General features: G+C 39.8%; 2 protein-coding genes across 15 annotated transcripts in view; one reads left to right on the forward strand and one right to left on the reverse strand.

The window, feature by feature from the left end:
* Positions 1-3,443, forward strand: part of TM7SF3 (transmembrane 7 superfamily member 3) — a 37,119-nt gene extending 33,676 nt beyond the window's left edge. For 4 of the 6 annotated variants that reach the window (XM_007062991.4, XM_027825447.3, XM_037915254.2 and 1 more), the window contains one exon: positions 867-3,443. In XM_007062991.4, coding sequence (XP_007063053.1) covers positions 867-1,129 — 263 coding nt within the window. In that variant the 3' untranslated portion in view covers positions 1,130-3,443. The remainder of the gene's footprint in view (positions 1-866) is intronic. The other 2 variants (XR_006288031.1, XR_005227808.2) reach the window with 1 other exon arrangement.
* FGFR1OP2 (FGFR1 oncogene partner 2) lies at positions 2,447-25,657 on the reverse strand. 9 transcript variants are annotated; one of them, XM_037915318.2, is made up of 9 exons: positions 25,421-25,599; positions 22,583-22,644; positions 20,820-20,956; positions 19,555-19,672; positions 18,000-18,149; positions 15,007-15,017; positions 13,924-14,022; positions 12,649-12,762; positions 6,778-9,504 (listed from the first exon to the last, which is right to left on the reverse strand). In XM_037915318.2, exons 2-9 carry the CDS (start codon positions 22,587-22,589, stop codon positions 9,367-9,369), a joined length of 774 nt encoding a protein of 257 aa, XP_037771246.1. In that variant the 5' UTR covers positions 22,590-22,644; positions 25,421-25,599; the 3' UTR covers positions 6,778-9,366. The 9 variants fall into 9 exon arrangements, with proteins under 9 accessions (XP_037771243.1, XP_043394420.1, XP_037771246.1 ...); XM_037915315.2 differs by lacking the exons at positions 6,778-9,504; positions 13,924-14,022; positions 15,007-15,017 and adding an exon at positions 2,447-5,315 and having other exon boundaries at positions 18,007-18,149; positions 25,421-25,596; XM_037915314.2 differs by lacking the exons at positions 13,924-14,022; positions 15,007-15,017 and having other exon boundaries at positions 6,778-9,515; positions 18,007-18,149; positions 25,421-25,596.
* Positions 25,658-25,700: the final 43 nt, after the last annotated feature.

Genomic DNA, 25,700 nt, shown 5'->3' on the forward strand with positions numbered 1-25,700 from the left:
AGTGGGGCTGCTGGTGGGTGGGAGGCTCTGGGAGCAGGGCAGGGGTGCTGACATATTACTGTGGCTCTTTGCAAATGTACATTGGTAAATTCTGGCTCCTTCTCAGGCTTGGGTTGGCCACCCCTGCATTAAGAAGACTGTGTTCTCTCCCTCTCTCCCTCCCTCCCCCTTTCTATTGAGGGATTTTTGAGGCTTTTCTATTAATGTAAATTAATGGGTGAGGAGGTGGGTTTTGCAACTTTCTTTAGAGCAGCTCCAGGCTACTTGGCAAGGATAGGCTGAAGTACATGGCTTCCAGATGCAACTAAAGGCTCTGGGCTTCTGTAAGATCCCAACTTCCAATCTGATTTTAAGAGAGGGTAACTTTTACCCAGTGTGAATTCTGTAACAAATGCCTGGATCATGCCAAGGCGAAGGTGTCCATTTAATGATTAAGAACTGGTTTTGGAAACTTTCTCCCATATGCTAATCTTCAGAGGCCCTCAACACACTTTTTAAAAACCTTAATCACCACAGCATGCTTGAGACAAATGATTCCCCCATTTATAGATGTAGAAACAGAGTTTAAGTGAGTTGCCCAGAGTCCTATAAGAAGTAGCGAGGCAACGCTGGAGTCGTAAGTTTAACTCAGGCCTGTACTTCAACTACAAGAGCACCGTCTCCCTCTACAAACATACTGTGTTTATAGTAGGCACCCAGCCCTGTATTTTCCATTCCCCTATGACAGCTTGGTCCAAGCATGTCAATATGCAAATCAGCATCTAAATCTGAGCCTGACCTTTCTAGTGATTTTGCTTTTGTGGGGGAGTGGGGAAATCCCTTCATTCTGATACTGTTTGAATGAATGGCTTCCTATTCCACTATAGATTTAATCATCTTGGCAGTATGGGGGATGCTGGCAGTCGGTGGAATAATGGTGCAGCTTCGCCGAGAGAGACGTGAGGTACCCTTCCCACCACACCCTTACCGTATCTGGAAGCGAGAAAGGGAGCGCAGGATTACTAACATTCTGGATCCTAGCCACCACATCCCTCCTCTGAGAGAGAGGATCCATAACAAACTATCACAGATCAAGGAGTTCTTCCGAAAAGAGCAGCCAGCTGGGGAAAGAACTCCATTGCTTCTGTAATTTAACCAAATGGTGCACATTGATAGCTACTCAAAAGGGCTCTAAGCATCTAAACTAAGGTGGTGATGACCAGCATCTGTTCAGCAGTGCTGACTTGGTGTTCTTATGACCTAATCCCGCTTAACAAAGCTACAGTGTATGCTGGACATGGAAGACAAACCTTTATCTAGCTGATACACTCACTGCTGTCCTGTGCTCTTTCTCAATGGCCCACGTGTCCTGCTGTAAAAAAATTCTGGTTCCTGCAGAGATCTTGCACTAAGGGTGGAGTATATTTGAGTGCAATGACTAAGGTGTTTCTCTTTGTGAGTCTTGTTGTGTTTGTTGGAAATGTTTAGGTATGTGAAATCTAAAAACAAAAGCCTGAGAAGGTAACTTGTGATTTAAATATGTGCAATGTCAAAACTCTTCCTTTGTATCTTGTAATGGATTTTCAAGAGACCACCTTGATTCTCACTAGACATGAGCATCCTATGCTGAACATACAAGGGAAGAAATATCTAGTTTGTCTTTAGTATTGAAGTATCCTAACTGCAGTGTCTTCACAACTATTAAACCTTCAATATTGGTACCAAACCCACATCTCCGAACACAGTAATGGTTTTTAATAGGTATATTACTGAACCATCACAAATTGTACTAAGTAACTTTTGTGTTTTTTATTGCACTGGATTAATATTTGTATTTCTGTGTGTTCAGCAACTGGACTCTGCCTCAGAGATAGAATAAGAAGGCTCCTTTTCATCCTCCCTTTTAAGCTATCTGCGGGGTGGGATGACGTCCTTTCGGTACCAAGCTGCTTGTCTGGTTTCTGCTTGAAGAGTTGCCCAGAGTCCTACAAGAAGCAGTGAGGCAAAGCTGGAGTTGTAAGCTGTAAGAGATGATGGCTTGCTGATCGAACACAAGAGTCCCCTCCCATGCTTAGCTTCCCTAATTGTTTCTTTGAGGTAGGAACACCTAAGGGCTAATGGCCTCCTTGTTTCAGCTACTGTGCTTTGTAAATAGCTTTGGTTCCTGAGAATTGATTGAGTTAGCTCTTCATAGAAGAATAACCTCAAATTCAGCACTTCTGTATTTAAATGCAGATTTTCTTTTTTCTGAGCTTGCTCAAAACACTAACCCTGCCTCTTAATCAGTGCTTTCCTCTCCCCTCCCCTTTTGGGTTGAGGATGGGAAAAGTATACTGCAGGTAAAGTATTGACCTGAAGCCTTGCTGGTTGGTAATACGTACATTTCCCTTACACTCCAGTTAGCACACTGTGTGTGAAAGGAGTTACCAGACAACCCTTCATATTCCCGAGAGCTAGTGTCTTTTTCTTTTTAATCGCTGCTGGAGAAGTGAACAAGAGTGGCTTGATTTGGATCACTCAGTAAAACCACAAATCCAAGCTTTCCTCCAGCTCCTCCTCCCTGGCCTCTAAATGCTGTCCTTCCCCTTGCGTGTGTATGTGGCTATAAAGTCCATACCTCCCAAGTCCTGACCTAGGTTATGCAGGCAGTTGTACCTCCTTCCTCTTCCCTCATCACCCCCACTTCTATACCTCTAACTCCTAGGCAGCAAGCAGCATTGACCTCTCTTGCTTTGTTGTAATGCTCTTCAACTTTGTATTAGAACAGCCACTAACAAATAGTAAAATACTAAACTTACCAGTGCAACTTGATGACTAAAAACTGAAATTCTTTCAATATCAGATACCATCTTGAATGACAAAGTGGTAAAGGAATCAAGTTTTTAACAATAGCTTTTAAAGCGGCAAAACATCTGATGGCATGAGTTGACCACAACGTTAACAGCAACAAGAAGCCTTCCCTTGAAATCTTGATACTTCAGACCATTTTAATACTACTTAAGCTAATTTTTAAAATGTTCATTATGGGGTAAAAATTAGGAAAGATGTGGCATAGTTTCACAGTTTCTTCAAAGGCTGATTTAACTTAATTTTAAATCAGTCATTCACTGTGGGAGCTAAAAAGCAAGGGCCAGATTCTAGCATAGCTCAAATGAAGTCAGTAAACTATGTTGACTTACACCAGTTGAAGATATGGTCCGGAACATGCTGTCTTTCAAGTGTCTCGAGGGAAACCTGTTTCTCATCTACTGGACTGTAGCTCACTGACTAACTTTTATAGCACTGATGATGCTGAGTAACTTTGCCACATCTGATGGCCAAAGTAGCAAACACTTAACTTGGATCTGAAACTACCCGTATATATGTTTACCTTGTTTTTATAATTGCCATGATTAACATTGTGAAAGAGAAAATATAAGTTACATTTGTTCCTATCTTTTATAATAAAGATTTTTTTAAGAGTATGTGGAACTGAAGTCTGCTCTTGTAGTGGGTTTTACCAACTTTGGTACAAACATGATCAAAACCTATTTCAACCAATCTGTGGAAACACCTTTTATCTGTTCTGCAAGTCTCTTGTGGAGATGTTCAGAAGGTGAGTATGGAGGCTTCATTTTATCTTCTGTACAGTAAGATCTTGAGTTCCCATCTGAGATCTTGTCCACATTGTGCTCAGAGTCCCTGCCCCAAAGACCTTACACCATAATCAAAGATTTGAAGAAAGGAAACTATAGCCGTATTTTACACATTGAGGAAATTGAGCAGGATTAAGCAATTTGCCTAAGGTCACAGAAGAAAATATTAACAGGGATGCGAATGAAACTCAGATCTCCTGTGTCCCAGTCACAGCCTTAAAACTGACCATCCTCTGGATTTTTGAAAAAGGCTTTTTCTAATCCACATGAGTGCTCTGAGAAATGTCCTTTTGCAGTGGGGTTCTTGTAGCTCTACCCTCAGCATTGCTTCACGTTCTCCAGCCTTGTTCCCTATGCCTACTTATGAATTCATGTCATCACTTGTTAAAGATTAACATCTTGGCACCAAACTCCCCTTTCAAAACAAAGCCCACATGCCCTGACACTACGTCAACTTAATGAAGCACTGCAATTACCTGCACCATACTCTTACTTTGCTACGAAAGAACTTTTTAGCATCTGGGACTTTAGAACTACTTCCTCCTGCAAACCAAGGTGGTTTCTTCTGACTCCCTTTTTAAGGGACAGCTGTGGTATGGCCAGTATCCTAGCTCCTTTAATCACTAGGACTACTAGTTTTGGGTGAGAGAAAATGGACCCTGTCCATTTTTCACAATGTGGGCCAGAGAGCAAGGGTCAGATTCTCCATGGAGTATGCTGTGTCTCAATTTAATGTGCAATGATCACTATAATTCACATCAGTTTCTAAAGCACACTAAGAACTTTATAAATGTCAGCCTGTGGGAACAGTACTGACTATGGTGGGGATGGTTGTGTTCAGGGCCCTTTGCCTGGGGAATTGTTCTAGAATCCATTTTTATTCAAGAATCTTTTTAGCTCTTATAGCTGCTGGGCTCATGCTGAAAGCAAGAGCAAAATGTAAATTCAACTAGTGTGTACAGTCAACCTGAAACAAAAGCTCAAACATGAACCAGCCTATTTTTCTTTTTAAATGGCTAAGTGACAGGTTTCAGAACTATTTAATGCATTTTCAAAAAACCATGTAGCTAGCTAGTTCCCCACCCTATGCAGCTCTCAGGCCCTCCAATTTCCCACTACCACCCCTAATGCATATAGGTATTAATACAAAATCTACAATCTAGAGAAGACAATGTGGAGACAGCATGAGACTGAAACTAAAGAGAGGATACTGTACTGACCAACTCCATATTTAGTTCAGTAAAACCCCCAAGTTCTAAAACTGCTTGAAATAAGTTTTAAAACTTAAATCCAGTAAGGGACATGGTCAGAATTAGGGCTGTTAAGCAATTTAAAAAAATGTGATTAATTGCACTGTTAATAAAACACCATTTAAATGTTTTTGGATGTTTTCTACATTTTCAAATATATTGATTTCAATTACAACAGTGTAATTGTGTACAGTGCTCACTTTATTTTTGATTACAAATATTTGTACTGTAAAGTATTTTTCAATTCACCTAATACAAGTATGGCAGTGCAATCTATTTATCATGAAAGTTGAACTTACAAATGTAGAATTACATACCAAAACCAGCATTCAAATATTTGCTGTCTACAAGTCCACTCTGTTGTCCTCCTTGTTCAGCCAATTGCTCAGACAAACAAGTTTATTTACATTTGCAGAAGATAATGCTGCCCACTTCTTGTTTACAATGTCACCTGAAAGTGAGAACAGGTGTTCACATGATACTCTTGTAGCCAGTGTCACAAGATATGTGCCAAATGCTTTACGCTTCAACCACCATTCCAGAGGGCATGTCCCCCTGCTGATGATGGGTTCTGCTTGATAACAATCCAAAGCAGTGAGGCCTGATGCATGTCCATTTTCATCATCTGAGTCAGATGCCACCAGCAGAATGCTGATTTTCTTTTTTGGAGGTTCTTTAGCTCCCACATTAGTGTGTTGCTCTTAAGACATCTGAAAACATGTTCTACACTTTGTCCCTCTCAGACTTTGGAAGGCACTTCAGCTTCTTAAACCTTGGGTTGAGTATGGTAGCTATCTTAAATCTCTCTCTGCAGATTTGGCAAAATGCAAAGAAGGTACCAATGTAAGTGTTCTTAAAATGAACATGTGCTGGGTCATCATCCAAGACTGCTATACCATGAAATATATAGCAGAATGTGGGTAAAACAGAGCAGGAGACATACAATTCTCCCCCAGGGAGTTCAGTCACCAATTATTTAATGCATATTTTTAATGTGTCATCAGCATGGAAGCATGACCTTTAGAATGGTGGCCAAAGCAGGAAGGGACATATGAATGTTTAGCATATCTGGCACATAAATACCTTGCAATTGTGGCTACAAAAGTGCTATGCAAATACCTGCTCTCACTTTCAGCTGACATAAATAAGAAGCAGGTAGCATTATCTCCTATAAATAAACTTGTGTCTGTTAGTGATTGGCTGAAGAACTAGGACTGGTTGAACTTGTCTGCTCTAAAGTTTTGCATTGTTTGAGTGCAGTTATGTAACTTATGAGTTGAACTGAAAAAATACTATTCATCTATTTTTACAAGTGCAAATATTTGTAAAATGAGTACTGTACACTATTGTTGTAATTGAAATCAATATTTTAAAATGTAAAAAACATCCAATATTTAAGTGATTAAAACTGATTAATTTTTTAATCATGAGTTAACTATAATTAAACAGCCCTCGTAATCACCCAACTTTCTATTAAATGTGAGTTAATATTCATAGAAGTAGCAGCCTGAATGTGGATGTAAATAATTTTTTTTAAACCCTGAAGGAAAAAGTCAGATTTTAGCAAAGTTTTCAAAATTTAAGAAAAATGAGATTTTTGTAAAGTGTTCTGTATTAGCAAACTGTTGTAATAATTGGTTTGAAAGCTGCATGACAACCTGTAAAAGTAACTAGGCTGTTTCTGAGTCAGTTTGGACAAGTGTCTACAGAGAATAAGTGAAAAGTACATTTGATTTTCAAATTTTAGTTCCTTGTCACTTTACAAGAAAACCTGCCTCCTTAACATTTAAAGGAGGTTGAGTGAAGGCCACACCACCACTAATTAGGCATCTTTTCTATAAATATAAAAACACTAAGCAAACTAGTTCTTGAATGGTACATTTTGCTAATATTGCTTTAATCATTAAGCCATCTCAATTTTCAGTCATCTTTATTCATAAAATAAATTTACTGTACAATACACATTCCCAGCCATATGTTCACTTCAAGCATCTGCATTACAAAAATAGTGGGTACGTGATGGAAAGTAGTCACTCCACACAATGTGAAATGTATTTAAAACCCTAAAATTGAGTTCATTGTGGGGATGGAGGAAGAGAAATATCAATACATGTAGGTGAAGACTAGGACTAGATAAATTAAAATCACATTTTGTATTTACAAAGATAAGCACGAATCAAGCATTGTTTCATAATAGAGCAACCTTAAGGAATTGCCACAGACTAACGGCTTCCTCTGTTATATAAGCTAGGAAACATTTTTTAAAAAATATCTTAATTTATCTTGAAGATGTTTTTGGACACCAGTAATGTCTAAAGGGAAACTGTCATTTTCTTACAGCTCTCAAATGGAAATAAAATCTTTCTAATGCTGATACAAGGAGGCATTGTATAACATACAGTTTTTCTTAAGTTCCTACACCAAAAGATAGGATGCTGATTTTGTAATCACTGTTAAGAAACAGAACTAGTGATCTTTTCAATAATTTTTATGAACTTATTTTGTAAAAAGATAGATTCCTTGGAAAGTTTGGAGAACTTCATGCACAGTTGTCTGTTATCATTACAATGCCTTTTATTACTTCCATAGGAGCAGTTCAGTCATTTCCAATGATTAATTTGCATATTTGTCTTCAAGCAAGTTCATATAGATTAAGTCAAATATTAAAAGTAATTAATCTTTTGCTTCCAAGGAGGGGAAAAGTTACTATGCGAATTATAGTGGGAATTAATAGCATTACTATGCCAATGGTTCAATCATTAACTTTATAAACCCAAGTTTTTCCACAGGCTGATAATTCAGTCTTAGACATTTATACCACGCTAGGTTTTAGCCTACAAGGGGTCAAGAGGTTTTTTTTTTTTTAAATTTGGAAGAAAAAAATTGGTTTACATTTACACTATTTAACTAATCTGATTTATCAAATGCAGCTTGAGTAGCAGAGTTTGATAAGATTCAAACAACTTTTGCTTTGTGAAAGTTTGAGCTGCCAAAGTGTTCAGATTTGGCTAATGCTTGTGTGTACAGTTTTTTGATGAAGGCTTTTACTATACATATTTGAAGATTCACTTTAAGTTATGAATTTTTTTACATGCCAGACAAAAAATATGCAAAGCAAGCCACACATCAACTGAGGGTTTTCTCCTCCTCTTCTTATTCAGAAAAACGAATTGACAAATTTAGTCAAAAAGGACAAAAGCAATGCACGAGTTATTTCCTCAGCTTTCCACTTCACACCTACATATTGCAGCACATGTAGCCCATCTAGTTGGATTCTAGCCGTTTAATTGGGAAGTGCCAACTTTTCATTTCTGCATTTGCCTCAGGACTCAAAGAATTGGCTCTTTTTTGCTCAGTTAAGCATGCTAAAAGCACAACTCAATCTATAAACAGAGTTGCAGTTGAAGCAAACTTTAAAAACATTTTTGGGACTCATGAAAGTGAGGGATTAATAGCACTATTAGAGCCTGCCAGAGTGCCAACTTCCTCAAATGGTTCTTTCAGTAAACCTTATTCCAGCTACTTTAGTTTGGGTGTCTCACAACTGCAGCTTCCCAAGTCGTGATGAACAAACATCCAATTACAGACTAGAAACAGACCAACCTAGTCCTCTACAGTTTTGAAACAAAAGCCTGAACCCCTTTTCCTTCTCTAAAGGTGACTGGCTACAGAAAGAAACTGAGCAAGATGGAAGCAGCTCTTTTAATGTTACTGAAACAATTTAAAAATAGATTCAGTATCTGCAACATATTTTTAATAGTATTTAGAACTGCACGTACGTATGAGCAGAACATACTGTGGATACTTGCAGAAAGTACCTTCTAATATTAAATATAATTATTTACAAGTTAGTTTACTGCTGAGTGTTGATAAAGATTAACTGCATGAGGAACAACAAGACCTGTCATTTTAAATTTGCTATTTCCTAATTGTCATACCAAATGCAAGTGATCATATTTTGAACTCGGATTCTTCAGGAGATCTGTGTTTCTACTGACTTCAACCAGGAATTGGATTAGGCCCTTAGTATTACCAATTCCTGTTGTGAAATATAGTTTTGACTGTTTAAAATTTGTTTTAAAAAAAGACAGCAACATGGATAGTACATAAGGTCTACCTGTTACTTTAACTACTCTTGGCCAAGGAGACTGATTTCAAGTGTCATGTTATTTAGGCAGGTGTCTTTTATGATCAGTAGCTTATACACATTTTCTATATGTGAATGTTTAGCTTGTCATTTGTTTTGAATGGATTAATACAAAATCTCCAATTCCACAACTGCAGTGAGAAGCAATTTCCTACAAGAGTTAGGTCTATGGCAATCAACTAATCTTGTACTAAAAACCTTGATATACTGTACACTGTATAAAGCATTAACCTGAAATCTGATTTAAGATACAGGAGCTTTCTGGTGCCCTATTCAGTAACAAATGCTTGACAAGTGAACCCTGATACCCTAAGCTGTTAAATGTGCAACGAAGTTTGACAACTTCACAGAATCTTCAGCTCTTCCTGAGGCTCAGATCACTGCTCGTTACTAATGCTGACAGAGATGTACTCTCCGATACATCTTCTTTCTTGAGATTCAGGAATGATTCTCTAGTGATCTGAAGGATTTCCCTCAGGCCTTTGTTTTCTTGCTAGAACATGCCAAAATAAAAAAAGACACTTAAAATAATTCCAGGTGGAAATCAGGACAAAGAAAATGAAAATAAGATCGATTTGGGGAGATTAATTGTTTGGAATGGAAGAGGAAGAAAGTTTTATATTAATCTGTGATTTAAGAGTGAGGGAGTATTTAGGAGTTCTATTTTTTGTTGTACTGAACAGATATCTTCAGCATCAAGAAGAGCGCTCAAAGGAAGAGGATAGCTTAAGTTTAAACTTTTTTTTTTTTAAACAACGTTAAGATTTACCCCCTCCATGGGAAAACACTTATTTAAAACATTTCTCTGTGGCAAAGCGTTTGTGTAATCACATAACCAGAAAGCTACATTGCCTACCTCAAACATTCAAAAAGCGATCCCCCAAATATTTTTTTTAAGATGTTTTTTAAGACCAAACATATGCATGTGGGTTGGAGGTTATTTGCCTTCTGGTTTCTGAACCTTCAGCATACATTCTCGTCACATTTTTAAAGCTTTTGTCTACAACCATGAGGGCTAAAAATTTAATTGTTTAAAAATGAAAGCTGAAACTCTCAATCATTTCCCTAGGAGCTGGAATTTTACATAAAACATCCTATTGCAGGACTCATGGAAAAAAATCGCAAGAGTTGGACACAGAGCAAAACTGACTAATCTTATTGTCCAAATAGAGTATAATGCAAACAGGAGCATAAAAATGAATTAGCTTGATCTAATTTAATAGCATATTACATTTTGATAATTTTGTCATGAGATGAGGTTGTTTTGGGTTGCAATAATGTGATGGGAACAACAGGATTGAAAAATTTACATAGAACAGAAGCTGAGACTGAAAACCAAGAATGCAAAGCATCCTCTACCATGCAGGACTAAAATGGCAATAAGAGTAGAGAAAAGATTAAACTTTCTTCTTCAAAATTACTGGCTTTGCAGACTTCATGGTTAGAGCTGATGAATGTTGGAAATAGTTGTTTGAATGGTTCATACGAATCCTTAATTAAGCTGAATAGCATAGCATTCTGTAAAGGGCACAAGGAAGCGCCACTGGTAAGGCGCTCTCTATTGTTGCAGAGAATATAGCATCTAAGGAGACATATTAGAAGTCGAAGTAGACAACTGGAGCCAAGGAAAGTATTTGGACGATTGTCTCTCAGAATCTAGTGAGTGCCCAGGACTGATGTGAGAGGAACCCACCCCTTTATGCTCTGGATCCCTTGGGTGTGTTAAGCTTCTGGAGCCTCAGTGGAGTTCAGCCACTGCCCCAATCTCAGGGCATCTCTCTTCTAACTGGCACCCCTTCTGAGTGTGAACCCACTATCCAGCCACCTAGCCCTTCATAGCTCAGCACTGACTCCCCTGCACTTAAACCCACCCCTTTCCCAGAATGCCACCCAAAAGGTGTGAAGCCTCCAGTTTACACTTTGTACAGTCTAACACAGGGGTGGGCAATAATTTTCGCACGAGGGCCACTCCACTAATTTTGGTAAGTCATCACGGGCTTCACATTTCTAATATATTAATGGAGGGAGTGCAGGGTCTGGGAGGGAGTTTGGGTGCAGGAGGGAGTCCAGACTGGTGCAGAGTGTTGGGGTGCAGGGTCTGGGAGGGAGTTCGGGTGCAGGAGGGGGTTCTGACCTGGGGCCAGGGACTACAAGGTGTGGGCTCTGGCCGGGAGGCACTTACTACAGCTGGCTCCCGGCCAGCAGCACAGCAAGACTCAGGCAGGCTGCCTGCATGCCAAGGCCCCACGCCACTCCTGGAAGCGGCTGCGTCTGGCTGCTGCTGGCACATCTCTGTGCACTGCCTGTGCCCACAAGCACCACCACCGCAGCTCCCATTGGCCGGTTTCCCATTGGCATGGAACCACGGTAGGCAGCCAGCCTGCCTGCGCTCCCCACTGCGCCGCGGGACTTTTAACAGCCCAGACTCTGAGATCATGAGGGGGCAGAGGAGGCCAGGCAGAAATGTTAGTCATGGCAGGCTGGACAGAATGGGTTGGATCCGGGCTGTATTTTGCCCACCCCTTGTCTAACACCTTTATGCTCTTTCATACTTAATACTGTAAACCACAGGAGAAACTAGACCACAGGAAACAATAAAACATCTTAACCACAATATCCCTCACTAGCTCACCCTTCTGTTGGAAGTGGTTGAAGAATAATCTGTGTTCTGAAGGTGGGCAGGGTATCCCCTGCCTCATGCATGCTGTGACAAGGAAAGTGAGCTCTCCCTCAGACTGCAGAAAACAGCCCCCACACAGAGACCAGCCTCTGCTCTTTTAAAACCTTCACCATCTGTCAGGTGACACTCTAGCCAGCTTCCCTATATGAGCACAAAGTCACCTCCCATCTGCTAAACCAATTCTTCAGGGCAGGGACCAGTCTCGTCAAGAGTGACTAGATTTCCAGTGATTGGGTACTTGAGACAACTACCCTCTATTGTTGTTTTGCCACCAACCTTTGGAATTTGCAACCCTACATGGAGGCAGACAGACCACAGAGAAAGCAAAAGGCCGCATTTTCAAAATAGAGAGTTTGCAGCCTGACACAAATATAGGCTTCATAATCTCACACAAGTCGTAAACTAAACAGGCATATTCCCAATTCATCACACCAGGATAGCAACAAGGAATTTTTACAGTGGTCGAGTAGTGCAACTAGAAGAATTGGAAAAAAAAAAAAAGCAAGGAAAAGGAAGTGTATTAAAGGCTAAATCCACTGACTTAAAAGCTGAGCATGGTCCCAATGCACTCAATTAAGCCTAGGCATAATATGTAGATACAGTAGTATATAGCCCAGTTCTCACAAAAACACTTATTTCAGCAACACTGCACTTCAAGTACTTGCTTCTGACACCATGACTAAAAGCGGATACAGAGAGGAGATGGGCCAAGCAAAATAATTAAAAAATAGATATATAATAGGTGGTCAAATAAAGAGACCGCTTTAAGTTTGAGCAAACCCTTGTAATGTTGAGCAAGAGAGCATTTCAAAGCTAGAAAGTTCCTCTGCTTTACAAATACATGCTATATTGTAATTTTATTTCAAAATGTGATAACACTTGCCTCAGGGCATTTAGTGGTGAGGGTGGGAAGAGAAAACCTAGTTGCTGCCTTCGCTTCTTTGATTTAATACTTACTTCAAGCTGAAAAATACGCTCCTGCTCTTTGCAACCCTGCTGCTCGTCAATTTCAATGGCTCTTTTCATTACTGCTGCCATTTCTGTAATTTGGTCCACATGCACTTGTAGCTCCTAAACCATAAGTGAAATAAAAAGCTTTACCAATATATTCTTTCCTGCGTTAATAAAAGTGAGCATTAACTTCATTTTAACTACTGTGCCAGTTATCAAAAGTTTGAATTCTACAATAATTTAGATCTGGCAGTAAAAAAAGCCCCACAACGTTCCAACATTAACTAATATTACTGTGACACAATTGATTCAGTACACTTTTAAAAGAAGAAAGTCACCTTAGCAAAAGGCTTCTTCTTCAGTCTCATGCCTTTGGAAGTCTGGATCAAGCTTGCTACAGTATCAGCAAAACTGACCACATAATCCCTACAGCGGTAATAATAATTTCTTTGCTCTTGTTCATCCCTGACAGTCCTTGCAATATATCTACTACTTCACTCTGTTTTAAGAGTAATCCCTATTCCATCTCTTTTTGTGGGATGGTCCCGACAACTTCTAGTTTTTGCGAGATGTCCTTTACCTATATTTGCACTTTAATCAATCTTTGTCATCTTGCCTGCCCACTAAAGGACACATTTGTTCTTTGGTCAAAATTTTCTATTTTACACCTCACCTGGAAGATTAGTCCCCCATTGTCATCTTCCCCAACCATGCTGGGGAATTAATTCTACACCAAGCCAGAGGAAAGTATGTCACCCATATCACCTCCACCATTTTCTGCATGTATTGATTCTGATCTAGATGTATTCCATTGAAACTCTGCTTTGCTTAGTATATCTGATTACATCAAAATAGTATGGCTACACTAAAATCATTCAAGAGCATCTGAAAGCCAAATATTAGTTAAATAAAGCTCAAATGATCCCCCAAAACAAAGGAATTCCTTGGATATCCAGGAGGGTTTATATTACAATAAAGTTGAAATCAAAAGCTTTGTAACTATTTAAAAAGTTGAAATAATGTTTACGCTTTAATAAGAAAGTTACAAAGTTAATTCCATCTTTAGCTTGCCCCATTGTACCTATGTATTGCAGAGGCTTGAAAAAGCCCATGATCTTGCTAAATATGCCTGATCTTCAGGCCATCTGCTACAAGAGATTTGGAATATTCTCTCTTTTGTCACAACCATAATATTCTTCTATTATTTACTAATTTTCAAAAAGGTAAAGTAAAACTAAATAAGATCTGGAAAAAAAAACCCCATCCAATTTTAAAATGTACGTTCTGATTTGCTGCCAACTGCCTCCTCTCCAGTCCATAATTAAGTGCTTCATGGACACATTGAGATGCACTGATGAGGAAGAGTCCTTCAGGGTTGTTAAAAGGACAATTTCAATCTCTAGTTTAGAGTCATTACAATGTTAATATGGATGTAGACTTTAATTTTAAAGTATTACAAAAAAGTTAAAAGGTGTGCAGTAACCAGTGTTTGAGTTGCAATAACTTTGTTGTTTGACGTATTTGGTTGTTTTAAAAGTTACCATACGACACTAGGCCACAGAAAGGATCACGTGCCTGCAAAAGATTTTTTTTTTTTTTTTTTTAAATGGTCAAACCATTTTTTAGGAAGTTTAAGATTAAACTGTTCATAGCAAGAAACTGCATAACGAGTTTAAGTTCAGAGCATATTTCTACACCATATTTAGACCAGTATTGACTACTTAACACCATACAAATATTTTTCTGGTATATATGATACTGGTATAAATATTTTCAAATTTCTGTTTGAAAAAAATTCAATTGCAGAAAACAATGTGGAAAACTTCAGTAGACAAGTGCCAACAGTTGCCACTTGGTAGAACAGTGTTCACTGGTGAAGCAAGATTAATTCCTTGGACACCAAATTTGGAGTAATTATATTCTTAATGCCCATAAGAGAGAGAAGCTTTTAGACTGCACTTCAAGATTACATAACATTACTGACTATATAGACTAGAAAGAAGTGCAAATGATGAAATTCCAGGTATCTAGACACATTAAAGTCTCCCCAACAGACATACTAAATGGGATTGAGTTGGACTAAAAAGATCAAGAGGGCCTGAAATTTCTCTGCTAAAATAATATTTTCCCCAAACAAAACACTCTTGGGATAAATCAGAAGGAGATATTTTGTTTCCTTGCTTAGGACTTAAACTGTTACTGAAACAAATGCAGCTTCTTTGAATGCTTCATCTGTACACTTTTCTAGAAGCATAGACTCACTTTATACAGTACAGACCCATTTACGTGCGGATGTCAAGAGTCAAGCCGTCATGACCGCGTGTTAATGGACCGTGGGTTAAGCGGGCCATGCTGAAAAAAGTGTCTATGATTCACTTAGAAAAAAAAAAAATGCGAGCCAGAAAGAGCAGAAAATAATGGCGTTTTTTTCCTCTCTTTCTTATGAAGTCTGTCATTCGCCGCAGATGAATGATTTAGATATTTTCCGCATTTGGCTCCTCCATAAATCTTACAACAGTTTCTACAGCACTAAGGGCTTGTGTGGGCGAAATTCTGACCTTTTCAACGACGTCTCCGTTGTCATTGTCATTTAGGCCTGAGTTATTAGAATTCTCGCCATAACTTTTGCGGTCCAACGTAGCCTCGCAGCCCGTTAATATTTCTTCCTCAGACAGAAATTCCGAAGTCGGGCAATCTTCATCCATGTCCAGTCACTCGGTAATGATTTCCAGCAACGTATCCAAACTAAAATCTTTTATCATTTGAAAAAGAAGTTTACCTTTATCCTCTTTTGTCTGCGTGTGTGTTCATAAGATGTCTTCTTCCGAAAATCCTTCAAAGTCTGGCCCTGAATCAGCGCCACTGCTGGAGTTTTCCGAGTCTGAGCAGTCTTTGACAGACAAGGCATCACTGAGAGCCTTCATCCAGCAGTTTTCAATGGACTTTTGTTTTACTCCGTCCCAAGCTTTTTTAACTCAATACATAATTTCCTTCATGTTTAACTGTTTCAGGAATTCGGAAATGCCTGAAGACGTGCATGATACAATCGCCAAAATCAGCTCCCGTCGATAATTGTTTTTAAAATTCTGAATAATGCCCTGGTCTAAAGGTTGAATTTTTGATGTTGTGTTGAATGGTAGGTATAGCCCTCGAATTTTTCCATTGCTCGATACCGGTGATTTGGCTGGAGGATGGGTTGGACAACTGTAAAGTAGCAAAAGTGCTTTGGCTTCGAGTTTCTTCGACAGCAGATGCCTACGAACAGCTGGAACAAAGCTGTTGTGGAACCAGTCGTCAAAAATGTGTCTCGTCATCCAAGCGTTTTTGCTGTTAGCATGTATTACTGGCAGTTTGGCTCTATTGAGGCGATTAAACCAGCAAGGGTTATGAAAGCGGCCAACGAGAAGAGAGGCAAGCTTATGGCTGCCCGTCTTATTACTACAAAGAAGAAGAGTCACACGATCTTTTTAAATCCAGCTGTTTTCTGTGTCTCATAATTAAAGGCTAACGTCTTATCAGGTAGCAGTTTTGCAAATAAAGCTGTTTCATCACAATTATAAAGTTGTTCTTCGTGGTAGTCTTAAAATCTATTTTACAAAATGAACTTGGCAGGAAATGCGTTCGCGGCCGATTCATCAGCTGATCGGCTTTCTCCAGAAATCGATACCTGCGCTATGCCATGACGCTTTTTAAAACGACTTATACACTTCTACACCATATTTAGAATGGCTTGGAATGATTCATCCCCCGTTAAATTTCCAAATTTTGTAGCTTGGGCTTGAAGAATTGGCCCACTTAGCGGCATTCCTTTCAGCCTTTCCTGAGCAAACCATGTGCACGTGGCTTTGTCTATTGTGGGTTTTGCTGAATAGCATACATGTTTTTGCTTAAGCCCCGTGGCAGAATCAGTATTTTGTACAAAGCCATTCAGTTTAGATTAGGTTTTTTGCCATCCTCAGAGAGTATATTCTGCAATCCCAATATCTTTTGAAACTTTGGCTTGGGTTTCTCCGCTATTTACTCGATCTATTGCAGCTAGCTTTTCTTCTACAATGTAGGAATGCTGATGCTTGCCCTCTGCCATTATATCAGGCCTACGGTTAAAATTTTTTAATGTAGTATATAAATTACTATATATTATCTCTCTCTCTAGCGTGACAATGACTAAGCGTGCGTGATACGTCTATACCAATATCGGTAAAGAAGTACAACATGTTTCCGCTCCGCACTTCCTGTTGATTTCTATGTCAGTGAGTTAGTGAGCAAATCTGTAGCACCACATAGCAAGTTCCTGTACCACATGTTAACGAGTCTCGTGTGTTAAATAGGTAGCACTGGGAGGCATGGTGCTACTGTGCTTTAAGCGGATTCGCGCGTAAATGGGTCTGTACTGTAGTACCTACATTTTTTTTTTAACTCCTATTGTATCTATCAGTGTACGTTCTATTTGAAGTTCTCTCTTCCATAGAGGGACTTTTTCCGATTTTTAACCCAAAAGGTTAACAGGAAGCTCCAAGTCGAAGTGAACTGAGGGATATCCTACTGTTTTATTCTCAGCGTTTATCTGTGAAGTTACTTCTCGTACCTAACAATGCTTATTATTCTATTACCTGTATGTAAAAATCTATTTCAATAACCTTCTATTGAATATCTATTTCAATAGTCCTTCTGATGACAGGTTAGAAACACACTGGTTTTTAGTAACCCTTTACTCTCCTAGTTTTCCAGGATCATCACAAGCAGCTCACCCAGTATGGACAACTTCCAGATCCACTCAGACATCCTACAATGCACTGGTTACTCCATAGCATCTCTGATTAGTGCTGAAACAGGAAGCCTGCCTGAAGGGGTGGGAGAAGAGAAGAAATATAAGCCTGGTTATTCAATATTCAGAAGGTTCTCCCAAGAGTTTTTTCAAAACTAGTTTAATACCTTCAGAAAAGTGGTTGAATATTGAATAAAACAAGGCTTACCTTATTGACCCAGCACTGATCACAGAAGCCATTAAAGTCACAAGTGCATGCTGGAACACTGAGCTGATCTAAATTATTACTGGAGACTATGATAGCCGAAAGTCCAATATGGCATAGCTCCCCGCCCCCCCGGCCCTGGTCTACAAGAGGAAAAAGAGAATTATGGAAACGTAGTAATGAAATGCTCTTAGATAAATACCTAAACACATGTCACAAGCATCTAGTAAGACTGATCTGTTCGTCTGAACAAGCTTCCTGTCCATGTTTAAGTAGGCTATCCTATAAAACTTGGGAATTGCTAATGCACTTTCTAATGTAAAATGACATTTGCTCAATTATCTTATTATATTTACACATGACTAAGTTAGAATTTTTTTTAAAGACTTATTACCTTGGAATGTTGCTCTTTTAACTTTGTTATTATACCTGGATCGTCCTTTTTGCTGGCCATGAGCAGCCTAAACATCTGCTCTCTGTATTTGCTCATTATGAGTTCCAAAGCAGACTGATGTTCCTCAAGAGATGTACGTAGTTCTACCAAAACAATGTAAAAACTGCTTCAAGACATGCATGCAAAAATAAGTCATTTGAGAAAACTAATATAAGCTCTTAGACAGCGCCAAACAAAGTTTGCATAGCGCTTGCGCTGAGAAGTTCTCCCACAGACAGAACCAGGGGACCTATGAAGTCCCTTTATGCTGCTCCAGCCCTTTTATCTGAAGTAAAGTGGCCAGAGAAAAGGGTGAGGATCTCGCTCCTAGTGCTCCACTTAAAACACCCAATGCAGAGTCCATCTGAATGTTAGGCAACTGTTTTGATCTGTAACTTTGCAGAGTTTGTCTGACTTTAAACATGAGCAAAGCTTGTTTTGTTTTGAGAAACAATATTTTGTGACTCTTCAGTATATAGAACCAGCAGTTAATTTCCCCAAAGCTTAGCTTTTCTGCACCAAAGGCTCAAAGCAATTAACCATTACAAAATTAATAAAGGGAGTGGAATTGTACTTAGCAAGCAGGACTGATCTTTGCGTTTCTAGTGCCCTACAGAAGGGTAGATAACTTCCTATGTGAGACAAGAAAATGGTGAATATGAATCTGTAAGTGCCCCCTTGTTTAGAGTACCCCAAAACCATCAAGAGTCAGAAGATATTTCATTAGACTAATTTTTTTAATAGAAGTAGAAGCCTCCCCTGTACATAAATAAGTTATTTTCTTGGCAACAGTAAGATAGATATATTCTGTATAGTAGCAGTGCACAATAGTCAAGTCACAGGATAAATAAGAGCCATAAGACCTATAGAAAACTGCCAGCAAAACTACATTTCAAAAATCTCAAAGGAAAAATAGGTTTCAGGAAAAAGGAAAAATAGTATGCCTGAATTTTTTTTTGTTCACCATTGTAATAAAGATGCCAAATCTCCAAATGTCTACACAACCAGTGCACATGACTGATTATGCTAAAAACAGTAGTCCTCAAACTGTGGGTCGGGACCCCAAAGTGGGTCACAACCCCATTTTCATGGAGTCACCAGGGCTGGCTTAGGCTTGCTGGGGCCAGGGGCTGAAGCCCAAGCCCACCGCCTGGCTAGGGCCAGGGTCGAAGCCAAAGCCTGAGGGCTTTAGCCTGGATGGTGGGGCTCAGGTTACAGGCCCCCTGCGTGGGGCTAAATCCCTTGGACTTTTGTCCTCCTTTTGTCCTCCTGCCTGGAGCAGTGGGGCTCAGGCTTCAGTCCCCCCTCCTGGGGTTGTGTAGTAATTTTTGTTGTCAGAAGGGGGTCACGGTGCAATGAAGTTTGAGAACCCCTATACTAGAAGAATTTAAGATTAGAAGAGAACATTCTTAGGATATGATCCTACATCCATTGAAGTCAATGACAAAACTCCCACTGATTTCAATGGAGCAGGATCAGATTCTTAAAGAACAAAATATTAAGCCTCACCTTTATTTTCCTGTTGCAGTTCTCTGATCTGCCTGTTTTCCTGCTGGATACCCATTACTAATGTAGATCGAGGCCGATGTCTTGCTACCTCATTAAGCTCTTGAATTTCTTCTTGGTACTAGTAGAATTAAACAGATTTAAAAAAAAAAAAATACTTGTGTAAATGAAGGCAAGGAGGTGTATTAGTACTGACTGACTAGTTTCAAAGTTGGAATCTGACCAATACTAAATAGCCCTTTTGATACATTGCTTATTATTAATTAGCAATCATTTAAAGACCATTAACAAGAGCTAATTTTTAACAAATATTCTTATGTCTGAAGGTTCTGCTGACCATTATAATTCCCCTGAGAAGCAACATTTACTTCAAAACTTTAAATATGTTACCTTTATTTATTAACAGGTTTCAGAGTAGCAGCCGTGTTAGTCTGTATTCGCAAAAAGAAAAGGAGTACTTGTGGTACCTTAAAGACTAACAAATTTAATGGAGCGTAAGCTTTCATGATGAAGTGAGCTGTAGCTCATGAAAGCTTATGCTCAATTAAATTTGTTAGTCTCTAAGGTGCCACAAGTACTCCTTTTCTTTATTTATTAGTTTTTCTACTTTACTGAGATTGTTAACATGACAGGATGGGTTTCCCAAACATGGATACCACAGAGCCTTTATCACCACTGACCCACCCACACTCAGCAAAACAGTAATATCCATTGGTTAGGTTAACAGCAGAAAGGAAATTGTTACCCACTCAAAATAAGCTGAACAGGCTACTTTGCCACAGAAGAAAATATAAGATGAGATGAGAATACTCATGTAAGAGAAAACAAGAGATTGTTCTTATGTAAGTCTCTATAAAATTTTTTTTTAAAATTAGCGGAGATGTGCAAAATTAAGCAAAAATATTAAGCTACTTTTAAATACTTTGTAGAAGAGCAGCACACAGACACTGAAAGTTCCATAATAAATCATAAAACCCAATCCTACAGACACATGACCATGCTTAATTTTAAGCATGTACATGTTTGTAGGATGGGGTCATAGTAACTGACGAGTAATTTGTTTGTAGAATCATAATTACTAGAGACAAGAGACCTATTGGATCATAGAGTTCATCCCAATCCCCATGAGATCACCAGAAAAGGTACTGGATATTAAACAGATTATGCACTATACTGTAGGAGTCAAGAATATTTAAACCAGTTTTAAATACTGATGTTTCAAGTGTTTTCAAAGTGTTTTTTTGAGTAAGCAAAATGGGAAAACAAACCTGCTTCATCGCTTCCACCCGCTTGTTGAGAGCTGTAGTCTGTTCAATAAGAGCTTCTGCTGCGTTGTCATGTTCTCTTAGTCGCTCTACTAGTGCTTTAGCATCAGCTAGGGCTTTCTCAATCGTGCAACTCATTTCTAAAAAAATAAATGTCATTATTGCCAAGACAAAGACTGTTTATCATACAGCTGTATCACCACCATGTCATACCTCAAAACACATCAAATATGTTTTCATTAACTCAGAAGCAGTCAGATACATTCTTTCCCTCATCCCCAAATAAGGAGAAACATCCTCACGTTGCAGGAACTATTTTCTCTTGGGGAACAAGGAAACTCTGCATCTCTCATGGAACCCTGCGGCTCCCATTTCCTTCATCCACCTTTAATCCCCCAAATTCAAGGCCATGCACCAAGCCAAGAGCTGAAAGGAAATTTTTGCAATTACAAAAAGTTATGTCATATTAACTGAAATTCAAGACACCTATTAAAGGCCATCAAAAAACAGGGATAGCACTTTTCCCCTTTAGCTGTAGTAATCTGGTTGAAGTGTAAATAATTTCCTGACAATCTTAATAATGGAACACTATGTTCAAAGGGCATCCAGAGAGTTCTCTTTTTGAGACCTACATTTATCCCATAAGATTCAGTAAGACAGGGCAGAGATGGAACCATAGGTTGTGCGCTATTCTGAAAGTGGAATAGCTGGAATTTAATATGGAACAAGAAGGGGAACTAGTGCAAATGTGTTCAGAGCGTAAGGGGAAAGGTGATGCTGGCACCTTCATTTTGGATTATTGTTCTGGCTCGTTCCTCCAGAAGGTATTACAGCAATCAATGAGACATGAGGGCCAACTTCTTGCAAAGAAGGATAAGCAGGAAGGATGGAATTCTGGAGGAGCTGAAGAGACAGTGGTGTGACTTGCACATAGCCTTTTTGAAAAGTGCATAGGAAAAAGAGGAAAATCAAAAATTATTTGTAAATTTGGTTACTGAAGAGATGATGGTCTTGAAGCAAAAAAAAAAAAAAAGTTGTGTCACTCTCCTCCCTTCAATATATTTTGTGGTCCCAGTGATGTATTTGAGAGAGGGGAAATCTAGAACTGATCCTGAAAGGCTAGGAATAAAGATAAATTTTTATGAATCATGAGAGTATAGGTGACCACTAACCTGACAAGATGAAATCACCCAGGGAAAATTTAGAGATACAGAATAGATTATTTTTATCTATGTCTAAAAATGGCTCCAGTACCACTGCATGGAGTATACTTTACTCACGTCAAAATATGGACTTTTTAACAGTACTGAGTAACACAGCAATTTAGGACACAAAATGAACACACGGAACTCAATTAAAACTTCACTATCTATCATTACAGCCACTGTGACCAGGCCCACACTATGGCTAAGGTAACAAAACTATATATTCAAATTTGAAAAACATTGGCCTTATGAGATTTTATACCCTTAGTCTTGGTACTCAGATTATATTTGGTTTTTTATTTGGAGATTTTGATGCAAAGTCTCTTCAGTCATTTTTGAGTTCAGAGTATAGAGGAAAACCCACACATTTTTTCCATAAAAAAAAAAAACAACACCACCACAAAACCTGCTCATGCTTTTGAGCAGTAAACGGAGCTACAGTAAAAAGACAGCAAGAGTTTGAAACTTGGCATAATAGTAGCCCTCAATGAAGACTGGGGCTTTTCTTTGCCTTGGGGAAAATTATAAACTATTAAAATAGTAACTTCTGAGCATGCTTACCGAACATTTGCCAAGGGGGAGATTTTCAAAAGCACAAGAGGTCATTTAGGTGCCAAACTTCCCTGAAAAAGTCAATAAGAGTTGGGTGCTTAACTCCCTTAAGCTCCTTTGAAGATTTTAACTCCCTTTGAAAGCCAAGATTTTAAGCAGATCCTAATGAAGTCCCTACTTCATGACTGATTTTTCTGACAGACTAGTCCAGGGTGTGCTGTTAAGAGGAGGAATGATTCAATGAATCAAACATTTACATGTGAAGCAAAATCATCCCCATTCCTACCTTACTACGATCGGGGGGGAAAAAAAAATACAAGATAAAAAGAGAGAACAATTTTGATTGCTCAACAGTGTTCCTGCATTTTAAGAATATGCTGCAAATCTAATTCTTCAAAGATTTTGATATCTATTTAAATTACACAAAAGTTTTAATTTGATTAATCTGACCAGAGACTCCCCCTCTGCCCTGAATACAACATGTAATATACAAACATGTTTACTTTGGTATTTATGTAAAGGTAGCCAGGTACCTTTTCAGGGATCTCATTGGTAGAGAATGGAAAATATCTTGTTTATTCAACAAGTAAGCTTCACTTAAAAACTAGCAGGTGCAGGCTGGCTGTAAATGTGTAAATGGCTGTTAACTTTTTCCTGTAAATGTTTGTAGTGTTAAGTCTTTTCTTGTTATCAAGTGCCTCGTTAACAGTTAATCTTGTGGTACCTAGCCAAGTTCTTTAGAATTTTGTGTGTTGCCAGAAACAATCAGATTGATTTGTTTTGTCTTAGTCTGGCGATATTAGGTTTTTTTAATAAATATTAATGGAGAGTTGGCTCATATGGTTCCCCCCACCAATCTGTGTTCTTGTTCTTTCTAGGCTAGAACACTAACAACACCACACACAAAGTTTGGCCCCTTCCACACAGGCTGGCAAAACTGATAGAAGCAAGGTTAGCCAGAACCATAATTAGATAGTTTAAAAATTGTTCTTTACTTTATTTTCCAGCCCACTATGAATGGAGCCTCACACTGTACAGTAGAAACATTTTTTGCACGTCAGTTTATATTAGAGCTTATATATCATTAACTTGGATTCAACTACACCATTACTGACGCCCTTTCTAGGCAAATAATCAATTTTGCCCTTCCTACATTGCTGTAAAAAAGCCCCTTTGTAGCAGAATCAGCAAGGTTCTGAATTACAGTGAATGACTCAAGAAAGACTGTGAAATGAAACCACACATCCTGCATAAACATAGCTCTGGGGGACTTCTTGTGCACAGTTGACATTTAGGGGTAAGTCTGGGAGAAATACAGCAACATATGTCCCACCAAAAATAGTGGGAGCCCAGGTGGTGCAGAAGATACTCCCAGTTCTGATGTTAGTGTCTTTGAGTGGGAGATTACTATTATTTACCAGTAGCTGAAAGCCTGTGCTGTAACATGGGAGCAATTTGTAATGCCATGTGTGTAAAACAGCCCAAGATAGTAAAAATTGGACAGTAACAGACTGAAAATCCCAGTGAATACTAAACCAGGTTGAGATTCCAAACATAGTGAACTTTGAACATACTTGTAGCTGCTTCTATTACTTCACACTGACTGTACATTCATTTTAGTTTTCAGAGTGACACACTGAATGACATTCTTGGAACCATGAGCCAGGAACCCACTAGACTGGGCACTTGTACAATCCTAAAAAAAGGATAATCCCTACACCACAGAGTTTATGAGACTTCCTACTCAGCAGTCTGGACTGTGCTTTGGAAAACCATTTTTAACTTGAGCAGAGATGCGAACAGTCTATCTGCAGATTTTGGAACACATCACTGAATTAATCTATATATCTGGAAGGTTTTCTTGCAACCACTAGGGCTATAAACTTAACACTTACAATCTTAGATTCTATAACAACTGCAGCTCCCGCTTCCCCCCGCCCCCGCCAAGGAAATGCACCTAAATGGCAAATGGATATGTCAAGCCAGGCCCTTTCACTGATTTCAGAAATGTCAGGGTTAGCACAGAGCAAGAGCAACAGCTCTAACAGCACAGCAATACGGCCACCTACATACTCACTTCCTGTCGTTAACTAATTGCTTTGAATCTTATCAAACTCAGTTGCCTTAAAAACATACTAACCCCCCCCCCCCCACACACACACAACCTTCCTGTATCTTTCTGCCTTTCCCCATCTCTGCTAAAACCTCTCTGCCTGGTTTATGCTCTTTAATTTGTCCCCCTTTTGATGACTAGTTTTCTACCACGGAACAGTTTTGCCACACAGAGCTTGGGCAAAGGTTCACAGGCACGCCTGGGAGAGCACCGCTCGCAACCTCTCACGTAAAACACAGAGCGAGCAGCATCCCGCCCCCCTTGGGGCATTTATCACACGAATCCCTCCGCGAAATAGTCAAGCGCTGCCGCTGCGTGAGCACCCGCGTTTAGGGCCGCTGCCGTAGGAGAGCTGGGGTCTCGGGCTGCTCAGCCAAGGCAAAGCGCAGGGGGGTGGGGGGGAGGGGAGGCGGGGGTGCTTGGCGAGCACGGCTCCAGCTGCCCCACAGGCGCGTGCCTGACAGGGCTGTTTTGGTGCCGCAGCGGCGCGCGCCGGGAGGGACAGGAAGGAGGGCGGCAGCGCCCGATACTGTTCCCTCACGACAGCGTCACGTATCGCGATACCAGGGGCGCTCGTGGGTGGACGAGGCCCTCTGAGGCTAACGTTCACCGGGCACGGCCACAGGCGCCCGAACGTCACAATCGCCCCCACCCCTCCCATTCCCACGGCCAGCGCCAGCCCCGCTCCCTGTAACCCTCCTCCGGCGTCCGGGGGGAGGGGGTCCCCGACTCACTCATATCCGGTGGCGCCGGCAGTGCGCGGAGGCCGCCGCTTCAAATAACGGCGAGTGCGGGGGGAGGCGCTAGGCCGAGGAGAGACCCCATGAGGAGGGAGCGCGACGCTCCACAACCACAGCTACCCGCCAGAAAGAAGAGGCTGGAGAGAACAGAAACCAGATATCGCGAGACTTCCAGCCCTATCCACCTGCTCGGCTTGTGGTAAAGAGCCACAAGCAAATATCGCGAGAGTGTCAGTTTCTCTTGCGAGCCCGGTGGGAAGTCCCGCGAGAGGCT

Source organism: Chelonia mydas, chromosome 1 (genome assembly GCF_015237465.2).
Source record: "Chelonia mydas isolate rCheMyd1 chromosome 1, rCheMyd1.pri.v2, whole genome shotgun sequence".
Classification (NCBI taxonomy): Eukaryota; Metazoa; Chordata; order Testudines; family Cheloniidae; genus Chelonia; species Chelonia mydas.

Excerpts from the sequence above, each read along its gene's own strand:
- FGFR1OP2 (XM_037915318.2), bottom strand. Across the intron at positions 19,673-20,819 it reads GGGTGGAAGCGATGAAGCAG|TACCAAGAAGAAATTCAAGA; the intron begins GTTTGTTTTCCC and ends TAATTCTACTAG. Across the intron at positions 12,763-13,923 it reads AGTTGGCAGCAAATCAGAAC|GAGCTACAAGTGCATGTGGA; the intron begins GTACATTTTAAA and ends CTTATGGTTTAG.